The sequence below is a fragment of the Egretta garzetta genome, unplaced genomic scaffold (genome assembly GCF_000687185.1).
Source record: "Egretta garzetta isolate BGI_Z169 unplaced genomic scaffold, ASM68718v1 scaffold69, whole genome shotgun sequence".
NCBI lineage: Eukaryota > Metazoa > Chordata > Aves > Pelecaniformes > Ardeidae > Egretta > Egretta garzetta.
The window spans coordinates 2725506-2746291 of record NW_009260790.1 but is presented as its reverse complement, the minus strand read 5'-3'; the positions used below and the strand labels follow the sequence as shown (position 1 = coordinate 2746291).

General features: G+C 41.5%; 1 protein-coding gene across 1 annotated transcript in view; it reads right to left on the bottom strand.

Moving 5' to 3' along the window:
- The window catches only part of UBR4 (ubiquitin protein ligase E3 component n-recognin 4), a 77791-nt gene extending 59222 nt beyond the window's left edge, over positions 1-18569 (bottom strand). Inside the window, exons 1-31 of the mRNA XM_035901868.1 lie at positions 18502-18569; positions 17533-17559; positions 16697-16794; positions 15857-15960; positions 15049-15178; positions 14802-14941; positions 14349-14451; positions 13675-13816; positions 13392-13516; positions 12547-12671; positions 12238-12297; positions 11913-12103; positions 11579-11678; positions 11352-11489; positions 10726-10843; positions 10110-10297; positions 9202-9361; positions 8984-9069; positions 7892-8061; positions 6935-7217; positions 6171-6303; positions 5668-5747; positions 5332-5460; positions 4690-4872; positions 4343-4465; positions 4024-4253; positions 3254-3378; positions 2585-2682; positions 2298-2455; positions 1393-1602; positions 297-398 (exon numbers count right to left, since the gene is read on the bottom strand). Of these exons, the coding sequence (XP_035757761.1) occupies positions 297-398; positions 1393-1602; positions 2298-2455; positions 2585-2682; positions 3254-3378; positions 4024-4253; positions 4343-4465; positions 4690-4872; positions 5332-5460; positions 5668-5747; positions 6171-6303; positions 6935-7217; positions 7892-8061; positions 8984-9069; positions 9202-9361; positions 10110-10297; positions 10726-10843; positions 11352-11489; positions 11579-11678; positions 11913-12103; positions 12238-12297; positions 12547-12671; positions 13392-13516; positions 13675-13816; positions 14349-14451; positions 14802-14941; positions 15049-15178; positions 15857-15960; positions 16697-16794; positions 17533-17559; positions 18502-18569 (4127 nt within the window). The remainder of the gene's footprint in view (positions 1-296; positions 399-1392; positions 1603-2297; positions 2456-2584; positions 2683-3253; positions 3379-4023; positions 4254-4342; positions 4466-4689; positions 4873-5331; positions 5461-5667; positions 5748-6170; positions 6304-6934; positions 7218-7891; positions 8062-8983; positions 9070-9201; positions 9362-10109; positions 10298-10725; positions 10844-11351; positions 11490-11578; positions 11679-11912; positions 12104-12237; positions 12298-12546; positions 12672-13391; positions 13517-13674; positions 13817-14348; positions 14452-14801; positions 14942-15048; positions 15179-15856; positions 15961-16696; positions 16795-17532; positions 17560-18501) is intronic.
- Positions 18570-20786: the final 2217 nt, after the last annotated feature.

Genomic DNA, 20786 nt, shown 5'->3' with positions numbered 1-20786 from the left:
CATCTCTGAAAAACCTCCTTACAATGCCTTTGACAAAAAAATCATCTTGCAAGATTCCCCACTGATGATCACTATGCGAACTTGCTGAATATTTTATTTGGAGTGACAGAGGTCCTTTCCCACACAGAAAATCTTTTCACACTCTAGTGCGCTGCTTGAAGAGTATCCCATCCTTACAGGATTCTGTCTTTTCCTGTGCAATGACGTTAACATCACTTAGGTGTTGACAGTGACAAGCTAAGAGAAAAAGGAAAAGAAGTAAAGTCCTCGGGCTACAACTTTCAGGATGACTTCACCTTTCTGAAAAGAATTCCTCCATGGCTTTTCGGGCCTGGCTGCTCTCAAGCTGTTTCTCCAGATGCTGCAAACATTCCTCCAAGATGGACTCATCCAGGCCACTGAGGATCAAAAGATGCATATTAAATGAGACTATATAAAAGCAATTTCAACAATTCTGAGAGCTAAGAAGTAATCATTTTTTCTAATACAATTCTAATAAACTTCCCACTAGCTGAAAGCAGCTCTCCTCCCAAGAGACAAGAGAAAAATAATTGATGAATAAACATAAACACCAGCAAATCAACCAAATGTTCAGAAAAACGCGGCATGTGATGCTGTAGGCAAGTTACACAGTCAGAAACCTCGAATAATCTAGACCTTTCAGACTCCTCACATTACAAATTCCTCGAAATGGCTGTTCTTTTTAGAGCATTCTCCTCCCCATTCTCTCCTGTGCTCATCCCCACTCCACCACGCACCCTGCAAGTAAAATCCAATTACGTTTACATTCTCTACCAGAAGGCGCAGTAGATCTCCCTCTGAATACCATCCATCCAGAGAGGATCAGTGTTAAAAAGATGCAACATTATCATGCCTAATGGTTTTATGTTTCAGATGGATAGAATCAATATCTGCGCATCAAGCTTATTCCCTCTATACACACAGAGAGTAAAGGGTGGGAAGCACAAATCTGGCTAGTTTGCTATGATAAAGCAGGGATTAGCCATCCTTATAAACAGCAAGAATAGAGACAAAGGAATATAAAGCAAGTTAGGTCGGCATCTTCAGCTTTGATTTTGTGCTTGTATTTACATAATTTTCTATTTGCTTAAATAAAAAACTATCCAAATACATACATGCTCCATCCAGAGTTACAAGAGATGACTAAAATCCATGCTGCCTGAATGGCAGTGCTGAAGATTCTGGTAACGTGAATAAAATATCTTGTATTTTTAGTCTACAAGTATAGAAGTCTTCAACAGATAAAAATAAGCTGATTTTTCGCCTTTCTGTTGTGCTGTTCAAGAGCCGACACTGATGTTTAAACATACTGTAGTAATTCTTTGTGTACAGCTTTCTTTGAAGAGAACTACAAGCCAGACAGCCCGTTACCTGTTTGGATCAGAGTGATGGGCCAGAATGTTATAGCATCCTGTGATCAATTTCTCATAAACACGTGCCAGGAATTCATCTGATTCTGCAGGGCCCAAGATCCTTTCTAGGGAGTTGCTGCTTATCTCTGCCACACTCTCTGTGCTGGTCTCCAAAAGGAGGGGCAATAGGGAATGAATCACCTGTGGTGGGTTCAAATCATCTGACCAGCTTGAAAAAAAAACAAAACAAGTTAATTCACTGTATGATATGTCAGAGAACACCCTTACTGGATAAATCAGAGGTCACACAAGTAAGGCACAAGCCTGGATGGAAGTCTGTGATAAAAACCCATTTTAGAAAGCCAGGATAAATACACTGACCCGGCCAGTTTTTCTCTCAGAAAAATTGTTCTCATTTGGAAAACTCTATACGTCACTTTTGCAGATACAACTACAACATTTTCCTAGACAGTCACACTATCGCACAGTACAGCTTTTGGACTTGCCTGCAGTGTAAACAACTATTTATTTGTTTCGGACTATCTTAGAGTAAGTCCCTGGGGAAAAAATAATTCCTTCATTTCACCTTTTCCTTATGCTTTGAAGACATCACACAAGTGAATGACAACAAAACAGAAATTAATTAGCTAGATCCATATTGCCTCAGTTTATATCTCAGTTTCTTCAAGTCCCTATTTAACAAAAAGGACTAAAGGTTTCTCTCAGGGAGTCTGACTTTGAGAAATACCAGATCAGCACAGAAAAGCTATTTTTTGTTCTTTTAGAATTTAGAATTGTACACCAAAAGTAACTCCATTAAAGGCTTAGTTCAAAATACAGTGCCAGTTCGCTAAGTGTTGCACCCGAAAGTCTGATGAAGACCGACCTATACAGCAAGAATGTAATACAAAACCCATCACTTACACAACGAGATCCCCAGTGAGTCTGACCAGGGAGAGAAGGGTGTGTTTTAGGGAAGCTGCGAGAGGTAGACTTTGGCTGCAGAGAGTACCCAGGTGGGCGGCCTGAACTGCGCTGATGTAGCTTTCTGCGGGGATCGTGTCATTCGCAAAGGCATTGCGCTAAGGATTGAGACACACACGCACAAAAATCAGAACCATTTATCTTGAACAGAAAGACACACTGCCTGCCATTCCTAGCAATTCATGGAGTTAAGATCAGACCAGATCCATCCGCGAGGCTGGACTCACCCATGAGCCAATGTTTGGAAACTCATTTGTGTGAATGTTGTTCCATGATTCACATAAAGTCTGCACAGCAGATGGCAAATTCTGAACAAGTGTTGGACCTGCAATTAATATAGAATCATAAGTCATTGAGTAATTTCATGGGTCCTATTGAAAACCAGAATGCTTCTACAACACTGTTAAAAACTAGATCATTTGATTAAGACACAACAGTAGCTAAGTTGAGCTGTAATTCTACTGAGGGCTAGTTTCATGCTTTTCTACAAGTCAAAATTATCTCTAAAGTCTGCTAGGGCTTCCCACCTTCTTTCACTCTATTAAAACAACAGAAAACATGGCAAAAATAGTAATTCACAGCAGTCTTCAACATATCAACATTTCATAATTCTCCTTACTATGCCATGCCACTGGAGCACCAGCATGGTTACAAAAGCATTTCAATAAGCCAGATAAGCCCAAAATGATAGTTACTTTCGAGGTTTGCCCAACTTTTTCAGTTGTTAGGATATTAAAAGGAAAAGACTTCCCAGTCTGGTGCTGACAGGATAATGTGCTCCCTTGAACAAAGCAGTCAAGAACACATTAGCCAGCATACACCTTTGAAATTCAATGTTGGCAGCATTGTAGAAAGCTTCACCTACAGAGAGAACCTGAACTATCCAGTTCCCTCACCTAGAGTATTTGACTTGCAGCGGCTGGATCCAATGGCCAGGACAGCAGCATAACCTCGTAGCTTCTCTTCAGAGGGTTTGTTCTCAGTGGAGCCCTCTTCAGAGAGACTCCGTAGCAAGTAAGATCTGCATTCAAAATGGAAAGGAATTTATTTCAGGAAATAGCTCTGCATTTCAGATGTAAGCATGTCAATATAGCAACAGATAAGAACGCAAACTTGTGAAGTTCTGCCCCATACTTTGTCTTATACCACTAAGGGAGTTCTGGGCTTTTGCCTCCTCTCAAGATGCTTACCCAGAAAAGCACCCACTCAAAAGAAAAAGCTGATTTACTTTCACTTTCTTCTACGTAGGTTCTAATGAGAGTTTAGAAGACTTCAGACTCTTAACGTAAGAATTAAACCCCCTCTCTTTCTCAATGGTCTGTCTCAATATCACTTCAGTGAAATAACCTTAAGTAGCACTATCCTAGAGAGTGGTAAGAGGAGGTTTCATTGTTGGAGGAAAAGCTGGTTTGCAAGCTTCTTGCAAGAAAAAAAGTCTTGAAAGATCAGACAAGAAGGCTACTTAAAAACAACAACTTCACATACATGGCTTGAGAAGCTACTTTTTAGTCTTTTAAAAGAATCGACACTCTAGAGGACATAAGTTACAAGAATTATACTGGACTATAAAAATAAAGCACCTACATCTAGGAAAACAACAAAACGCAAAGAAAGCCCTATGCACAGAAGAAAATTGTATTCCTACTAGCAACTCTAAGGATTGTACCTGGTAAATGTCGCATAAGTGTCAATAAGCTGTAGCGTAGCAGGCAGGAGGTTCTTGGTTATCTCTGAAGACTTGTGTGGATCAGTTTCTGCAGCTAGCTTAGAAAAGTGCTCATCTAGAGAAACCTGGATCTTGGAAATTGCAGCATCAAGGGTGTAAATGGACTGTAAACTGGGAACTTCGTGCAGTTGGAGAATAGTTGTGCAATCAACACCACAGAAAGATGATATCTTAAAATACAAAGGGATGTAACAGTAAGTGCAAATCATTCCACAAAAACAGAAGCTCCTTATGCACAACTGCATTCACACCACCTTACCTGTCGAGCAAAGTATTCCTCTGCTATTTCCACATCATACTTCACTGAGCTGCACTTGCTGGAGGCCAGTTCAATGAGAGAAGCAGCATGGTCAGCTTTCATGCCCTGCTTGGTAAGGTGATCCTACAGAGGCCAAAAAAAGACCTGTCACGCTTTAAAAGTGCTCCGTAATTAACCACTGCCAATTATCAGGCTAGAACGCTTCAGAAAACACAGACACAAGTTCCCATTTCTCACCACCATGCCCACATAACAAATCCCACATGCAGTCAGCATGGAAGAACAAGAGGGTGACATTCTTACTGTCAACAACATTACAAAACATCCCTAGAAAGATGAGGCTGTACCTTGATCCACGTGACATAAGACGCGATGCGCAGACGGGAAGACCAGCGCAATGTGTGCAGAATATCACATTCACTCATCTCTGGTGTGTTCATAGCCAATTGATTCATGTAGTTTTTGGATGGAGGCAAAATCCCAAGTATCCGCCACAGTATCAAGAAGTAGTACTGAAGTGCACAGGCTTCCTAAACAAAGGTACAGTTGGACAGATTAATAAAGAAAGATTGCAGTTTCAGTCATTACAGCTACTGAAATTATCTCATCAGATACTCTAAACTCCTGTAGATGTGCCAAATCAGATGAACACATACTGGACTGAGTTTCTGTCACATTACAGAATAAATTATGCAGCAAAGAGGAGTGAGAAAAGAAAAAGGAAAGATTACACAAAATTATTCTACGCTCTGGCCAGACGTCCTGGAATTACCAGAGGCATACAGCAAGTCTAAAACATATTATGAATTAAAAATTCATATGAGATGTACCACCACCATAAACACTACCACAGATACGGGATTTTTAAGTTCCCCATTACTCCAACCACTGTCCAAAATATTTTGGTTAAATACTTTGCTTGAAAAGACTAAGTTTGAAAACTTGTTATTCGTCAACACAGACAACGTTACAGCTAGACACAGTCTTACCAGTGCAGTGACATTTTTGTTCTCTTTCCTCCTGAGTGTATCGAACTGTGACCCAGCTGCAAGTAACGAGGTCAGGGCTGTGTAAAGCTCATCATACTTCATAGTCCTAGAGAAAAGGACCTCACAAACCTGCAAGAGATGACAGGTCAGCATCATTGCTTATGAAAAAATGATCATTACCTTATTCAGCCACTATTCTTATCTCTGCTTGGTGAAATATTTCTGCTCTAGCTGCTTCACCAAGGCTTTCCTTCTTGTCTATTTTCCCTTACACTTGTTAAATCAATGTGGCCCTCTAGGCTTACAGAAAGGTCTTTAAAACAGAAATCCCAATACCATGCTATCTAGACGGTTCAGATCATCTTCAGAAGCTTCTAGAGATAGGATGCAGTAGAATCTGGGCTGTGGAACAGTGTCTGGAATATGAGCACAGAAAATAATATTCTAAGTGAGTTATAATCAGGCAGAATTGTGTTATCCTCTTTCCTCCATCCCCACAACCTTTTACATGTTAAGACAAATTTCACATTCTACTAAGCTAGCTCCAGGACACATTATACGTGCTTTTAACCTATGGTATATGCAGCCAAGGTTTTCCTACTCATACAGTCCTGGCATAATAAATACACACTTATTTTGAATTACTTGTAGCATGCTCCTAGATGTCAACAATTTTGTTTAATAAAACTTTTCTTGCATTACATGCATTTTTATCTGTCTGTTGTAACTATGCCCATTAAAAGCAGGAAAAGCTACCCACACCAGGGCACAGGAAGGGCTCTCATTTATCTGTAAAAGCAAATCTTGGAATAAAAAATTCCTTACATTTTCTTTCTTACCTGATGAACAGTGTTTGGTCCAGTTTTCTTCCACTTCTTTAAACCCATGATAAAGTGGGACAGATGTTCGTCTATTACTGTCCTGGGATCCACTCACCCAGCCAATGGGGGGAGTCAGCAAATTATATTGCACCTAAGTTAAAAACAAACAAAAAACCACACATGGCATCCAGGTCGCTGAGGGCTGGGGGGGGAAATACCACCACTACCACCACCAATAGAAAAAGAGCCATCAAAGACAAATAATCTTGTTGCTAAAACACAATCATTCCCAGCTTCTGAAGGAAGACGCCCTGGACTCTATCTGATGATTTTTATTCTGGAATGAGCAGTTCAAATCAGTGGTCAAGCTCCCAACAACTGAAAAAGCCACATGCAAAAAACTAGCATCCTATCAAGGACAACAGTGCCAAAAACCTCAACAGCAAAAAGCTAAACCAAAGACACAGCATACAAGGTATTTGTGAAATGGTGCCTAAATACCCAAATACTCAAGATTTTGAAAGATAAGGCATCCATCCTGTCCTTAACAGGATTTATTAGGACAGTAGTTACACAAGGAATTTACACTCAAACTGAACCTGCTGTTAGGAACCAGCAACTGTACTTAAATGACACATCATAACTCCAAAGGCTGGTAACAACATCAAAACTGATTTACTCGCAAAGGCCATGGAGAGACCAGAACACACCAAGCAATTGCCTGTTACAGATTTCTGCTGGGTGACCAACTAAATACCCAGAATATGATCTGAAAGTCTTACCTGTTCAAATAAGTACACAGGGGCCTTGGAATACTGATGGAGCAGGTAGTCAAATACTAAGAGTAGACGTGCCACGATAAGCGGCACCGAACACTGCTGGGTATCCATGTTCACTGTCAGCTCCACAATTGTCTGGATACAGAGCATCATGATAGATCTGCGGCCCCTCTCAGAGAAATTGTGAAAAATAAGCAGCAGCAGCTGGAGATGTTCAACATTCAGATCTTCTGTGTCACTGGGAAGAGTCCCCTGCAAGGCATTCTGCTTCAGTGTGCCCACAAACCTGACAATGGGAGAGGAAGTTTATAAAGTTTACTTTTCCCCTTGCTTACTGAGATCCCTCTTTAAAATAGCTTTAACTAGAGGCTAGAGAAATATTTTCATAATTATATTTTCCTGTTTATTCTTCTAATGCTGGCAATTTCTCAAATTATTCATAACATTATGTATTGGAAAGAGACTATGCAAACAGTAAAACCTACAGAAATTCAATTAGCGGCAAACGCATTTGATGGAAAGTAGGAACATTCATTCAAAGGGAGAAAGAGAGATGCAACCTTGTTCCTACAGGAAAGGCGGTCCACGATAGCTTTAAGTCAGCTAAACCCTATCAGAGACTTTCACATTCAGGTAATGGCAAAGAGAGGAAAAATCTTGGCGCCATCATAACAGAACCTACCAGAAAGGTGCTGAAAAAAGACATTCACTTTCCTTTTTTAAAAACAGCATTTCTGCAAGTAATTCAGCCTCCACCTGTTTAAATCGTGATTCTATGTTTTGTTTCCTATGCTCTAGGTGAAGGACTCCAGCAACATGGAAGACTGACCCTCTGCTCCTCCATCACCCCTGAGAGAACACACACACAGTTGTTACACTGGTCCCAGAGAATTTTCACTTGATAGAAAACGAGAGGGGTAAGAGATGACTGACATTCAGCTTAATGCGAAATTATCTCACCTTTCCCAAACTTTGAGGCATTCTGGAACGTCAGGATCTCCCTGGGCAGTGGCTTTATGCTGCCAAATCAGGAGAAGCCGTGAGAGCACTGACAAACTTTGAGGATGGATGTAGAGAGGCCACGGACCTTCAGAAAAAGGGGCAACTCCCAGCTGCTGAAGAAGTGTGTTCTGGAACAAAATGGAGGCTTGTTAAAAAGAGGCAAGTCCTGTCTGATGCTTTAATTAAAAGCATGATCTGCTTAGATAGATATAGATAATAAGCAGCAGGGCTCTCAGTGCTCGTAAGGGTTCACACAGCATTATCACTCCTATCTCAAATACATGGCATAGCTACCAAGGGACACTTACACTGTCACTTTGCCACCTAAAACACAACAAACTTTCAACTTCTACACCAAGGCAGAAAAAAATGGCATTAATGAGCAGGAGAGAGTATGCTACTATGTGCAGTATCTAAGAATTTGGAAGGTCACCCCTTTGACTGATCACAGCAATGCTTGCTTCTTTTCAAATATAGTAAAAAGGCATATTTCTGAAAAGTCCAACTGCTTTAAAAAAAAAACCAAACAAAACCAACAGAGTATTTTAAATACATTAGAAAACAGTCAACAAAAGTACAGGGATTGAATTCACTGATTGGTAAGCAGATTTATAACCTCTACTTATTGTGCTAAGTCAGTTCAGCCCATGACCTAGCAGAGAAACCTAGAGGCTACAAAGTTAGTACATGAAAGCCAAAGGATTAATTTGATTCTCTCCTGAGAGAATTCCAAGGCCTCACGTGCATAGAGGCAACTCTCCAAAACAAAATACACAAACTCATTTCCTTTTCAGCTTTCATCACCTTCAAAGTTCAGTGGATTAATCTGAACTCTAGACATTAAGTTTACACTCTCCAGAATGTTTTGTACTGGATGACTGCATCCAACTCATTGGATCCAAAATATTCCAAGCTCTGTTTGCAGAAGAATATATTCTAGGGCCAAATGGAATCATCAACACACTACTCTAGGTGTGGAGAGTCCATGTAGAGACATTAACAGACTCTAATACTTCTTAATTTTATTTATATGTTCAGTCACAGACTTACCTGCAAGGCAGGGGACTGAAGATCTGAGGTCACCAAGGAATGGTTAAAGTGATACAGCGCAGCAGCAAACTCCTCATCTGATGTGCCTGTAAGACAGGGATCAAGCCGTTTATTACCATTGCTCCCCTACATTTAAAATTTCCACATGAAACTAAGAAAACATACACCTATAAATCCTACAGTCCATGTTCTCTAACAGAGAAGTTCTGCTCACTCACCCTTAAGCCCGTCCTTATCCACTTCTTTGATGATGCTAGCTAGCGTAGCCATGTGCTGCTCTGAGAGAGACACACTCAGGTAGTTGCGAATGAAGTTATTCCTGGAGTTCAGCATCGAAGAAGTGATAAAGTTCAAAATATTTGAAGCTAGGCTCAAAAACTGAAAAGAGAAATACGCTATAGAAGCAACAAAAGCAGAGGGACTGTCAGACAACATGAAATAAAAACTAAACCACCAGCAAAACAAATCAAGTCCCCTAACTCCACCCCAGCAGTGGAGTATAGGATTACTCATCGCAGTCCAGGTCACTGCACTCCGTGTTCTCACAGAATCACAAAATGGCAGGGGTTGGAAGGGACCTCGGGAGATCATCTAGTCCAACCCCCCTGCTCAAGCAGGGTCACCCAGAGCAGGTTGCACAGGACATCATCCAGGCAGGCTTTGAATATCTCCAGAGAAGGAGACTCCACAGCCCCCCTGGGCAGCCTGTGCCAGTGCTCTGTCACCCTCAAAGGAAAGAAGTTCTGTATCAGGACTGATTTTAGAACTCTCTGAAAAGGTTGCAAGTCTCTCACTTCTCGACTGCAGTATTTATTTTTGTCTTTACCCAGCGGAGTTGGAGCTAAAAGCATTCTATCAGCAAAGTCATTTTGCTATAGTTCTGCTCTCATTTTCTCTCTACCCTGTCTTTGCTCCCCTGGCAGTAACAGATATAGTGATATTCCACCTGAGGGAAGAGTAGAAAAAATGTCTTTCCTCAAAGCCAAGACAGTCACTAATTCTCCATCAGCAACATACTTAAAGATACCTGACACTTATCATGTTGTCTGTCAATGTAGCTAGCCACACAAGTAAACAACGGTACAGCACATCAGTTATTTCATTAAGCCTGAAGACGTTCCCATACCAATTCGGGATCTTTACGGCTGGCCAGGATGTTCCCATTCTCTCCAGCAGTCTGTTTGTTAGGGCTTTTCACTCTAGGCGAGCTCTCCAAAGGTGGTGGTGGAGGGGGTGGCGGTGGGGCCACTTTCTCTTTGCTTGGAGAGATTGTCTCTTCAAACCATTGCCCAAGGATTGGTTCGCTGTCATCATCTAACATAGAAGGCAGGAAAACCAAAAGCATAATATTGTAAGCAACTACCTTATGCAAAATACTCAGCTTAGAAAAGGCCTGAAAAAGAGTTTCTGTGAGCACAGTTAAGGTGTCTGCTATCTTCATTTTTCCTTTCCAAATCACCAGGCTAGGCACTTTTACAGCTTTAGCAGGAATTTACAACAAGAAATTATTTCCACTCTCCTCTTAAGCAAATACTGCCAAATCTCAGCCACTCTGGCTTTAGTTTACATAAAAGAGTACAGCCAGCATTACTTCTGCCAAACAGATCTTACAAGCTATTTCATATTTTCAGCATTACATGACATTCAGTCCCAGAAGGCAGAAGACCAGTAGCCAGATTTCCACTAAATGTGAAGTCAGGATTTTATGTCATCGTTAAGTTGCTTCCTGCAAACTCTATTACCTTGGCTGCTGTCCTCCTCAGTGCTGCTAAAATCATCCTCATAGTAAGTATTAGAATCAGTGGAGGCACTTGCGTCACTGCTCATGGAGCCCTTCCTCTGACGCTGCAAGACACAAGCCTTAGAAGAACATGAGAACAAGTTAAATTTTAGGATTATGAAAGATAGGAATTTGAAAACAAGAGTAACTTCCTAATGCATTTTAATTTTCTTCTAGCAAATTTGTCTCAACTAATTTCTTAACAGTTTTTCAAGGTTTCCCCCCATTAAGTTGTATTAAAAATTACACAGGATGGTTGAAAACAAATAATCTATGCCAGGCTTATAAGCAACACTTCAAGTAACAGCTCTAACGTAAAAGCATCCATTTTGAATACAGCCTTTTCATCTTCTCACTAAACTCACAAATACTCTGAGCTTACTGAAAAATTTTATTAGAACAAGTTTGTGAAATTAACAGCCTCTGAAAAGAGGAAAGAGAGAGGCCCTGGATGACAGCTTCTGAAAGAAGAATTCTAAATTCTTCTTAGCATAGTGACAGTTTGCAAAATGAGAATTTTCCATGCAGATGACACTTTGTAGGAGTGGTTCAGCTACAGAAGTTCTCTATCTGTATGCCAGTTCCTACCTTTCTGTAGGAAGTAGATAGCAAAGTCAGCAGCAGATTAGTGAGTGGTACAGAATCTATCAGCCGCTGAATTCTCTGGATGGATGTGCTTTGAGCCATGATATCCAGCACGGCTGGCGGGCCATCACTCTCCCAGCCCTGGAGGATGGCATCGAAAAGAGAATTTAAAGTGTGTTTCAGTGGAGAAGGCAAAATGTTTCAGAAGAACGTACATGCTACCTACATACCTTGTGCAATGCCTCCACTTGCAGATCTTGAAAGAGCGATGACAGCAATTTGATAGCATGATTTGCTAGCACCACTGACAGAACACCAAACCCTTGATGCCTGAAGAAAATTACAGGATATAATGTAATTTGAGGGGGGGAAAAGAATATATACATACATTAAATTGAGTGAAGTGGCTGCTTTGGTAAACTGAAGAAGACGACTTCTTTTCAAGAATCAAGACTTGAATTATGAACGCGGATAAAATTTCAAGAGACCAACAAGACCAGCAGTTGCTTGCTGGGCATGGTTAGATACGTGGACAATGATTACTTCAGTGGGGTATTTACATACCCTTTCCCAGGTCCTAGTTTAGGAGACCCAACGCCCTCCTTAGTACGAGCAATAATGTCTCTGACGCGAAGAGCAGCCAATGGATCTTTCTCCTTTCCCTTATCAGCCAAGGCCGTGGGGCTGAGGTTCAAGATGAGGAACAGGCTGTTTAGCAAACACCAAGCCCCGAGCAGCTGGAAGTTCTGATAATGCTGTCACCCCAGAAGTGAAAGTGGGACAGAAAAAAAAAAAGAAGCACCAAAAAGACAAAATAGTGTCAATCCAAAAGCCAAAATATACCAGCACAAAAACAATGAAAAAAAACTTCCCAAGATGCAAATCTTACCTCACCCCCTGCACGGCGTGAATTGCTGATGGCTTGTCCAATCATTTCATAGATTTCAAGCTGCAAATAAATCCAAAACCACAGTAACGTTTAAGCACTCCACTGGGCAATAATAAACCACGACACATACTTTTAAAACTCCAAATACACCTGTATTTTGCCCTCTACAATTAGCCACCCCATTACTTCCTTTATCAGCAAGTCTAATGACTAGAAATAATAGATATTTATTGCAATCCAAATAAATGTAAGTTCTACGCACTTCACTTGCCAAGAATGAAAGCAACAAATGCTCTCTCATCTACTTACACATTTCTGTACAATAGTAGCAGCATCATTTTCATAATCTTCTTCTTTGGAACTTGTTGACCCAGTTCGTACCTGCTGAGTGCTACCCACATGCAGGATGGCCATGCAAGTTGCCACACTCACACCTGATTGAAAACAAGAGGAGGTAATGTTAAGAGCCCATCTCGGGACTCAATGTTCCCACTTAGCACATTAAAACAAGCGGTATCAAACATGCCCATAAACTCAATGGAACTGGGAATACTCAATATTACAGCTGACAGATTAAAAAATCTTTCTGAAGTACCCCCAAAAGAGTCAAGTTTTGTCCTACAGAAACACAGGAGAACAATTAAAGGAGGAAACATTTTACCATGTAATTCAACACCATTTTTAAGGCAATCTTCATACTCGACTGCCATATCTCTCTTAAAATCTTACCCATACCAATTAAACACTCAGGATTCTTGTGTAATTAAACAACTCCTGAGAAACAAGGTTGATTTGGGAGTATAACCAAGCTTGATTTGGTGGTATAACCAATTAAGCTGAAGCCGTAAGCATTGCAAAAATTATTATGCTCTGAACATAAAAAAAATAAGAGCAGAAATTACAGGCTATTAAGAAGGTGTTGAGTCACCCAGTCTCTCTCTCAGATACCGACAAGAACATTCGCAGAATGTATGAGAATTTCAGCATCACTATAACAATTTTCATATTAACCCAGTCACCAGAGTACGCAGTACGCTGCACAGCCTTCAAATTCATGAGAAATAAAGGTTACTTGCGGGCTGAGCCTCAAACATGCAGGTAACAAAAGTGAGAGCAACTTAAAGCTCCAAAGAAAACCTAGGAAATCCATTCACCTGCATAGAGACAGCTGAGAGCAAGAACAGTCACATCTTGGAGACGGGTGGGTGTCAGGGGCTCCAATACAGGCAGAGACAGAGTATCCAGTGCCATGGTCACATCTATTACCAGCGAATGAAATCTATAGTAACAACACATGTCAAGGTTCAGCAATGCAATGTACACATCAGACAGCTCACAGGAGCAGCACAATGGCTGATACTGTATAGTTAGCATAGTTATTTTCTGTCATACAGTGTGCCCAGCATCTACCAAAGAGGAGTGACGACAGTCTCTTACCCATTGCGAACAGCAGTGGCATCTGCCACTGTGGCAGGCATAATAAAAAATGAGTTGGCTGACACCGCATCCTGAAATCGATTTATGTACCGCAAAAAGTACGGGAGGTTCAGGCACACTCTCAGCAGTTTTTCAGAGCCACCTACCGAACAAAAATAGCAGTGTTATTTTTACTGTTCCACAGGAGAGCTGCTAAGCAGAACAGACCTAACGGTCATCAGTAATTGACTTAATTATTCTTTGTGGTGAGAAAATATCATCATAGATGAGGCAATAGGATAAAGGCTAGTTTACAACACGCAAAGCAGATGGTGAAGTTTTCAGCCAGTGCTCGTAACGGGCGTCACAAAGCTCTGCGTGCACGTTACGTGGCACACCAGGTCTAATTCAGACCTGCTCAGTAATCCATCCCATAGGCTATTTTATATTGTCCGCCTTTTTTTCCCCCAAAACCCAAAGCGATTGCATACACATATAATGAGCTCATCTCCTCTGCAATGAAGAAAACTACATTACAGCCACAAACCTCCCTTGGTAACATCAGCATGCAACCAAGCAAGTCCTAAAGAGGTTTAGGTCAGAAAGTCTCTTCCCATTCAGAGCTCTAAGGTGTAACACCAGCGAGTCGTTTGCTCTAGCATTTTTTCCCCCGATGCTAAAAAGCTGATTCTCACCAAGTTCTTGCAGGCTGGCTACATTCTGAGCGATGAATATGCTTTTTGTCTTTGCTGCGGAGGTTTGATCTGTGGAAGCTTGATCCTCACTCTCTCCTTCCACCTAAAAGCAAGCACATACTAAATATATCATGGAAGCATTAAAAATATATGGAATTGCAATAAGTCTCTACACAGGAGCAAGGCACATCAGCAGCGGAACTCAAATGAGCTATAAATATCACTGAACATGAGCTTCTGCAAGGCAACAAAACTACTATTGCCAATACAATGCAAACAGTATTTTCTTGTTTGCCATTCCTCAACATGCAAGTAGGATTTAAATACTTAAGAAAGGTTTTCTTTACGCATGTGTATTAAAAAAACTACCACTTACTGCCGTCTGTCCTTGCCTGCACCAGTGCTATTAATGGTAAAATTCAGACTGTTTCTATTCTAGGGCTGTTTGTCTACCTGCGTGTCTGGCGTGATAGATGGTGATGACGAGGCTCTAGGGTTAAAGACTGATGTCAACTGATTGAGGAAGTTCATCTGCACTTCCTTCTGTCTTAGTTCTGGGCTCACTGGGGAGGCCAGCTCCTTCTGGTCCTCTACTGCAGGGGAAACAGCAAAACAACATCATTTCATACATCAAAACCATAGTCTCCTCTGTGCCTAACTCAAGTGCCACAGCGACAAAACCATAAATTAAAACACCTACCATCAGAGAGGGTTTTGACAGTCTGAGGCAGCTTGGCCGATTTCATCATTGCTGTGAAGGTAATAATTTCAGTTCTATCTAGGCGGCTGCAGCCCGTGCACAGCCCCTTTATCAGTAGAATGAGGTGTTTCTACAAAGAAAAAGACATCAAGTAGAATTTAAACTCTCTTGATTCCAATAATTCTTTGATACTGTTTATTCTAAGCAGCTGCATTAAGAATACTGCAACTTCAGCTAGTAAAGCCACTGCAACATCTCAAATCCACTCTGATCTCATACCAAAGACCATGACGACTTACTAATTGCAGGTAATTGAGGTCACTAAGGTTGTTCCATGTGCTTGTTACGGAAAAGCGCTCTCTCCTATGACATGCTAAGGCTTAAAGCTGGCCCTATCAGATGCCACATTCTGTGAACACTTCCCACACGCCTTTCCTCTTTGAAATACATTTAAGCTTTCCCAGAAGAATAAAATACAACTGGGGAAGAATCCATCTTTAAAAACTCAATGAACAGTTTTGATCCAGGTTGTTACACAAAAGCAAATCAGACTGTAGGAAACAGCAGGAGAATTAACCAGGGCTTCAGGTCACCTTTATTTCAGCTTGCTCGCGAGCTGAAATTCTGAGTAAAGAATGCAGAGGGAAGATTCAGCAGGTATCAGTCTCTACCAAAGTGGTACACCTTAAATACTTTACAAACCTCATTAATCTTGCTTTATGCAACATTAGAGCAAATATTTTGGAATTAGAGGCCAAAGTCCATTATTGCACTCAGGCTGGCTCACACAGTCAAAATCTGTGCTCACCTGTGAAACAGCACACGCTTCATCTGGGTTCTCAAGACGCAGCAGTGAGAATTCGATCAGGACTTTACAAGCAGCTGCCACTGATTGCAGTTGGTTTCTTGGTACTGAAAAAAGCAGATGCTTGCATCACTCCATACAAGTTTTTAAATAATTCACTGTAAGACATTCTTAATGCTTTCAATAACACAGAATGCCGTGCAACACGCACGCATACACAATCTATCATGCCTAACACAGAGATGCAATATAAATTCAGTCTCATTAAAATGTAACATAAGAAATGTCAGTAAAGCAAGGGTAATACCTTCTACCCAGGCAAGGTAATTTAGACAGATACCATGGCTTCCCCAGCAACATAATTTAATACTGACAGAAGCACTGAAGGACACGAAACAAGTTGAGCAAACCCACTTTTCTGCTGAAACTGCCAAATTCTGTCAGCCAAAACAATGTAAAGTATTTTGAGTCACAATGTCTTGATCATTAATTCCAACACAGTAACCTAACTGCTAAAGAATAGTGTAAAAATCCTGAAAACAGATTTAAATGCTTCATTTGACCAAAAAATCATTTGCCCTAAATGAAGTCAGGCCAATGAATAAGCAACCAAAAAGTCAATGCCACCCAGTACTTGGTGGCTAAACACTCCTATCGACAAGTTTCCCTTTCCATCTGACATTTTGAGAGTACAAAAGCTAGCAGTGCTGGCCTCATGTGCTCTGCCTAAAGTCTGATTCAGAAAGGGAGCTCGAGACAAATAGCAAAAGGACAACAGTTCTAGTTTACTTCTACTTTATCCTAGTCTTAACGCAAGAGAAGCAAAAGACGGGGAACACTTACTCAGACCACACACAGTAGTGATGTAATGTGTAGAAAGTGCAACGAAGGAAGAGTAAAAAGGCTCATATTGTTTGTCATGGTGCAGGATTTCAGATTCACTGCAATAGGAGAACAGGAGATATATCAGTTGTATACAGCACAATAGCAGCACCACACGATGCCCAGAATATGTTCTATCTATTAAGAGATGTAAGACAAGTTCAGATTCACTGCAATAGGAGAACAGGAGATATCAGTTGTATACAGCACAACAGCAGCACCACACGATGCCCAGAATACGTTCTATCTATTAAGAGATGTAAGACAACATAATTAAAATCACATGCTCTTTCCAAATCAAAGTTATGAGAACAGAATCCTTTCCCTTGTGTCCCATCTCCCGCCTCCTCAGGACCGAGTCCTCCAGCAGACAGAGCAGGACATCAGCATCGCTATCCACATGGGAAGTTTAAGGAAATAGTTCCAATACTGCAAATGTTTCCCCTTTATAGCATCAACGGGTCAGCCACTTTAACAATCGCTCTCCCAGTTAGAGATCCATTAACCTTTGAGTTATTCTAAACTCAGGCGCCCATAGTTCAGACTGTTTGTTCTGCTAACGCTAGGCAGGATTTGCCAGGACTGGAGCACAGGCATTCCCTTTCTGTCAAGGCACAGAGTCAACTGGAGTATATGCAATTCTGCAAAACAGAAGGATCCAAACAGGCAATTGCATAATAACAACAAATACACAACAGCAGTGTTTGCAACAAGCTGGGGAGTAAAGATTTTTGGCAGGTGACGCACAGCAGAGAAAAACCCATCCGCTGGTATCAGCCTCAAGGGTAGAGACTTACCACTTCAGAGTACTGCATCGTTCTGCCCTGCGCACAAATCAACACAAAGCTCAGAGTGAGTGAAAATTTCATGCTAACTCGAACTAAAAGTGAAAATTGTAAAGCAAAATACGCATCAAGACACTGGAAGTCAAGTCCCTGAGGTTTCTCAGTGAGGCTCGCTGGCCACAGAGAGCACCTATTTATGCACAGAAATCACACGTTAAAGGCTGCTGCAATAAAGCATCACACCACATCCCTCTTGCACAGAAACCTGAAGGCAACCACCTCGAGAACAGAAACACAGCTCTGCCTCCATCGCTACTTCTGCCTTTGATTTTACCTGTGACAAAACTAAGGGACGTGGACATGTGTCTATTGAGTGCTTAAATTAATTTTTTTCACATCTTCAGATCGTAGAAACTTTTATTCCATGAAGCAAACGAGCAAGCTGGAAGAACAGAATATACAACTGAACTTCACTAGCCACTTGGCCGCTCCAGACACAGCCCTCTGGCTGTTTTATTTCTGGAAGGGAGGTGGGGAGCAGAGGGTGTCAGCCTGTGGTGGCACATTATGCCCAACTAAGACACTGATTTCTCAAGTCTGGCAATGACTAGGGCTGCCACGGAGTATGGCAAAATGAACCCACGTATCCCCTTCACCCACCCGCACACAAGGATGCCAGCTTTGGCAGCGTGGGAGGAGGAAGAGGGCACGCCATTCCCCGCCAACCTGAACAGCGCCCAATCTATGCCCAGTCACCTTCCCTTTTTCCATCTTAAGTCATCATTTCCAGTCATAACAAGAGATGCGGCTGAAACAGAAGAAACTGTAGAATATATCATTTCTTCCAGAAAAATGAATCGAAAAAAAGACTCAGCAGCTTTGTAGCTTTGATTTCCTAGTTCTAAGATTTTTTTTTTTATTATTTGATCTACTCAAAAAGCTGAAATAGCAAAGTAGCCATTACGAAGTGAGAGGCTTTACTTGAAGATACTCAGCAGCGTGACACGACCGAGTTTCAACATCTCACTCTCCAGGCTTCCCCTCGCCATCTCCTGCCAGAAGCGTGCTGACGGGTAATGAGCCCAGAGACTGAACGTGCAAAAAAGTTCATGCTCTCTTATGCTCAGACACTAATTTTGCTCACCTACCTCTTTATGCCCAACTACCAATTAGCAACAGTAGGCGTACGCAACATATTTTAGGAGAACAAATGAGAACAATTTGTGAAAAATAGAGCACAGGAGAGATCAGCAGCTCCTCAATCATTGTTCTGCTATAGGTCAAGCTGTGTGAGACAATACCCATGAGGTATAAGAACACAAAGGTGCAAAAAACAGAACAAGGTAGGGAATTTCATCTGGATTGGACAATAAGAGGCTTGAGCTTTATTAAAACAAGTTGTGGACTTGTTATGGTAGTGAAAAGTGGAAGGCATCTGTCAACTAATCATTAAATCCTTGCAAATAAACATAAATAAAAGATAAGAGCTTAATCTGTGATGTACTAGGGTGTTGCATACACAGTGAGATTTTATAATAATTTTCAGCTATTGAATTGTGATTTATTGCTTAAATAACACTTGCTTGCCAGAGAAAACCATTACTCACGCTAAGCGAGAAGCCTCCGTGTCAATATCAAATATAACACGTCAGCACCAAACACCACCTCCTTTTCTCAGTTCTGCTTCCAAATCTTAAACAGGCCCAAAATAGACCCTTTATGTAAGGCAGCAGGCACAAAAGCAGCCTCTTCCTCGAAAAAGCACAGCAGCAGGTGCAGAAGTCCTCCCCCTGTTGAAAACCCTTCCCTGAAAACCACCCTCATCTGACTGTCACAGACTTCATAAACCGTGTTCCACTTCACTTGCATTGTTCCCAGTCAGTATTTCCCTAATTTATGTCAACTAAGAGGCCAAAGCCTATTAATTCTTGAACAGACGTGCTAATAGGGGAATTTCAGTAACTTGATGATGATGCTTAAACTTAAAAATGAAACATCAGAGTTGTCAGGAAAAGGAGCTTATTAATTTATTTTGAAAAGAATATTGTTAGCGATCTCGCTGTCATCACACTGTGTTTATTTAAATGGAAATCCAGCCACTTCACAGGTGGTGTCAACCAACAGCCTCACTACAAGAGCTAACAATCATCTTCTAAAAATAAGCTGAACAGATAAAATATTTTAGATTAGAAATGTAAAGATAGATTATTTGTTCTGAATAGAGGAGCACGGCTCCAAACACAAACAAGCCATAATTTTTCCTCTGTGATTTGCCACGTGTTATAGCAAGGCATGAAATGAAAGATACCATCCTGCAAGACTCCACAGGCCTTGCACTCGGACTAAATCCCGCTGGGTCTGAAATGCAGTCAGCATCAGGCACACACAACTCCAACCTCAGGGCAGCGCTACTTAAAGGCGACAAACTGCTGTCTCAAGTGGAAAATGAAGCCATCGTTCTCACTAATGGAGGAAACGGCCCTCTCCCAAAAGTCAACTTAAGTGTTCACTTAAGTGTTTCTGTGAGATTCTGCTGCCGAAGCAAGTCCAATAATGAACTTTAGGCACAGCGGCAGCAGAGCACCGCAAGGGAAAGCGAAGCTGAAATGGTCCCTGAAAGAAAGATTAGCCTAAGAACTGTGCAATTAATGAAAATATTGAGTATACGCAGGTTTCTAGGTGAACAGCTACTGTATATATTTAGGCACAGAACATTAGTTTGAAGCATCCATTGTTTGTACACTCACCACAAGGTTTTATTTTATCATCTTCCTTAGTGTAGTGGTTATTTTTTGTTTCCTAACAACTTTTTGTGGTCAGGGTCATGTCTTTGTAACCGAGCATAATGTTGTGTTATAGATCACCTAGTATTTTAGATCATAAAGTAAGCGATAAGTTAAATCGCTCCAATGAGTGCTCTCATGCTCTGAGTTTAACCTTTTTGGTTAAGAAAAGGCAGACTTGATCTGCTTCAGCTTCATTTCTCCTTAAAACGCGAGGGGTATTTCACGGGTGGAAAGCTAAAAGGAGGCCCATGCCATACACTGACCCCCCGTGAGTCTGCCACCAGAGAGGGGCTAGGTGAGGCAACGATTTCCACCACACAGCCTGCGAAAGCGGTGTCGCGCTTGAACAAAAGCAAAAACGCCAGCCCAGTCCCGAAGCCTCTCCGCGGGGCAACTGCCAGGGCCGCTTTTGCTGCGGCCGCGCAGCAGCCGACGCGAACAGCCGGGCGTGCATCCTCGTCCCCGCCTATTAGGTCCCAA